At 35.4% G+C, this 2,712-nt stretch overlaps 1 protein-coding gene across 1 annotated transcript; it reads left to right on the top strand.

The window, feature by feature from the left end:
• The first annotated feature begins 1,056 nt into the window (after positions 1-1,056).
• Positions 1,057-1,692, top strand: LOC113851997 (protein DMP3). The gene has a single exon (XM_027482258.1). The coding sequence runs from the start codon at positions 1,057-1,059 to the stop codon at positions 1,690-1,692; it is 636 nt and encodes a 211-aa protein (XP_027338059.1).
• Positions 1,693-2,712: the final 1,020 nt, after the last annotated feature.

Below are 2,712 nucleotides of genomic sequence, written 5' to 3'. Positions count from 1 at the left end.
CAAAGTGATTTTCGCACAACATGTTGGTTAGTTTGACATTTTTTTCTTTTGTTATTCAATTAGACGCGTGACACATCTTTATATATGCAACCTTTACTGCTAAAAAGTAAGGTAGATGCTATTTGGAGAAATTATATTATTCCCCTTTAAAAGAGAAACGTTGTAGAAGTTTTCCCTCTAATGACTTGCTATATGAAAATTGTTTCTTTTGCCGAAACTTGAAACTGATGATTGCCCTAATCATCCTCGCAACCCCTCCGTTGAGAATATTTAACATTCCCACACGCCACGCATTTGATTATTTAACTCTCTCTTTTTTTTTCTATCCTTTTATTAAACATATGATATTTTAAATGAAAAAAATGTTTATTTTTATTTTAAACATATATTTACGATTTTTCATCAAATAATTCGATTTTATTTAAGAATTTAATATCATTGTAAAAATTTTATAGTGTGTTTAATTATTGATTGATGTATAACTGGAAAGTGGTCGGAAACTTTTATAACAGTTATTTTAAAAGTTATATTTTCATAAAAATCAAACTCTTTCCAAAAATTGAAAAATTGAAACAAAATCAACAACATGAAATTGGTGTAAAAGTTATTGCCGTGCAAATAACATCAAACATTGGTTTTAAAAAAAATGAAAGCTGCTAATATCTTCCCTCCTAACATGAAGCTGGTAGTTAAAAAGAAAAGTGAGAGGAATGCACGAAGCAAGCAAGACCAAACAACATGCAATGCGTAATTAGGTTAACAATATGCATTTTTATAATACATTTACACGCGTGTCTGCCTTGAGTTTACACGATATCATTATATATTGAGTTTCGGCAACACAGAAGGAAAATCCATGGAAACAGCAAAACCCATCAACACAAGCAACCAATCACCTAATAATCCATTCTCATATATATATATACCCACAACCATGAATCTACAAGTATTTCAAATTTAGCTTGCTACCCCCAAGGATACATACACACATTGGACGCGAAGATTGATCAAATTCTTGTGGAACTGAGCTAAATCAAGAACAGATATATAGAATCAATGTCGGTGAGACAACGAGGTACAGAACCCGCACCGAGGAAGCAATCGGACACAGAGGAAAACGCAGAACCTAGGTCCGTAGCCGTAGCAGTAGAAGGTCGAAGTGGACTCTCTCAAACCCTAAGCAGCACAGCGAACTTGGCCAATTTGCTTCCCACGGGGACACTCTTAGCATTCCAGATTCTGACGCCCGTTTTCACGAACAACGGGGTGTGTGACTCCGTTACGCGGCCCCTCTCATTGGGCCTGCTTGTCCTATTGGGCCTGTCATGCTTCGTGGCCTGCATGACGGACACAGTGAAGGCCTCGAATGGAGAGGTGTATCATGGGCTGGCCACTCTGAAAGGCCTGTGGCTATTTGACAGTCCTACGGAGGCGTCAAGTCTACCCGACCTGAGGAAGTACAAGCTGAGGTTCATCGATTGTGTCCACGCGCTCTTGTCCGTGTTGGTGTTCTCTGCAGTGGCTTTGAGGGACAGGAACGTGTTGAGCTGCTTTTACCCAACGCCTCAGCATCAAACTCAGGAGGTTCTTGATATTGTGCCTCTTGGGATTGGTCTCATCTGCAGCTTGCTCTTCCTCGTTTTTCCAAGCACAAGGCACGGGATTGGCTTCCCCGTTACACCTGGCAAATGATCTCTTCTTCTTCTTTTTTCTACATTTCGATTTTAAGGATTTCTTTAAGTTTTTTATTAGTTGACTATGTTGGAATCAGGCAACAACCCCAATTTAAATGTTTGATTCTTTCGATTGTTTGTTCTATTTGCCATTGAACTAGGGAGTTTGTTTGTTTATTAGACTCCTCCAGCTTTCTCTTTCTTGTATATTTTATTCTGTTCTCCTTCTGATGACTTGAAACTTGGAAAGAATCATGTTGTAATGGACAGGGATTCTAGTTTTACACGGAGTTGTTGCTTTTGTTGTTTAATGCGCACTGTGGATCTTCTTCATCATATTAATCAATAATTTGACGCTTCTACCAACATATTCTTTTGGCTTACACGCAAACTGTGATCCTGTCGCTTTCTCTTCCACTTCCAATCTTAAAAGTTAGTTAGCCTTCCAACTTAGCTGTACATTCACAATATTTAGAATTTCAATAGAATAATTTTAAATCTCTTTAATATATTTTTTTATTTATTAAATGAATAAAATATTAAGATATAAATATATTTTTATTAAATATTTAATTTATAAGATTAATAGAAAAAGATATTACAGGAGATAATGTATAGATAGATCTGAATTGTATTTTTATTGAAAACAAAATATTTCCAATTATTTTTTGTCAAGCGCTGAATCAGAAAAGGCAGAAGGCTGAAAGGCCCAAGAGGTACGGCCTTAGCTTCAGGGAGTGTATTTGGGCTTCATCCTTGGGTCATGGTTGTTTAACTTTGAACCGTGAGATTAGCCCCTGCATAGCCATAAATCAACCTGGTGAAATATCCCCATCCCTTTAGGGCTGGGAAATACAGTCCCATTCAAAAGTACCTCATATGTATAAAAAGCTTTTCAAATATTTAATATAATTATATTTACTAAAATTCAAATTTAAGACTTCAATATATATTTAGAGCTCTTTTTTTTTTTTAATTTTGAATTTATCAAAATATAACTTTTTTATAAAAAAATTACATAAATATTTTTTTAAAAACG

This window comes from Abrus precatorius, unplaced genomic scaffold, assembly GCF_003935025.1.
Source record: "Abrus precatorius isolate BTA unplaced genomic scaffold, Abrus_2018 Scaffold10, whole genome shotgun sequence".
NCBI classification, from domain to species: domain Eukaryota; kingdom Viridiplantae; phylum Streptophyta; class Magnoliopsida; order Fabales; family Fabaceae; genus Abrus; species Abrus precatorius.
The sequence above is the reverse complement of the archived record's forward strand: the minus strand, read 5'-3'. Positions and strand labels throughout refer to the sequence as shown.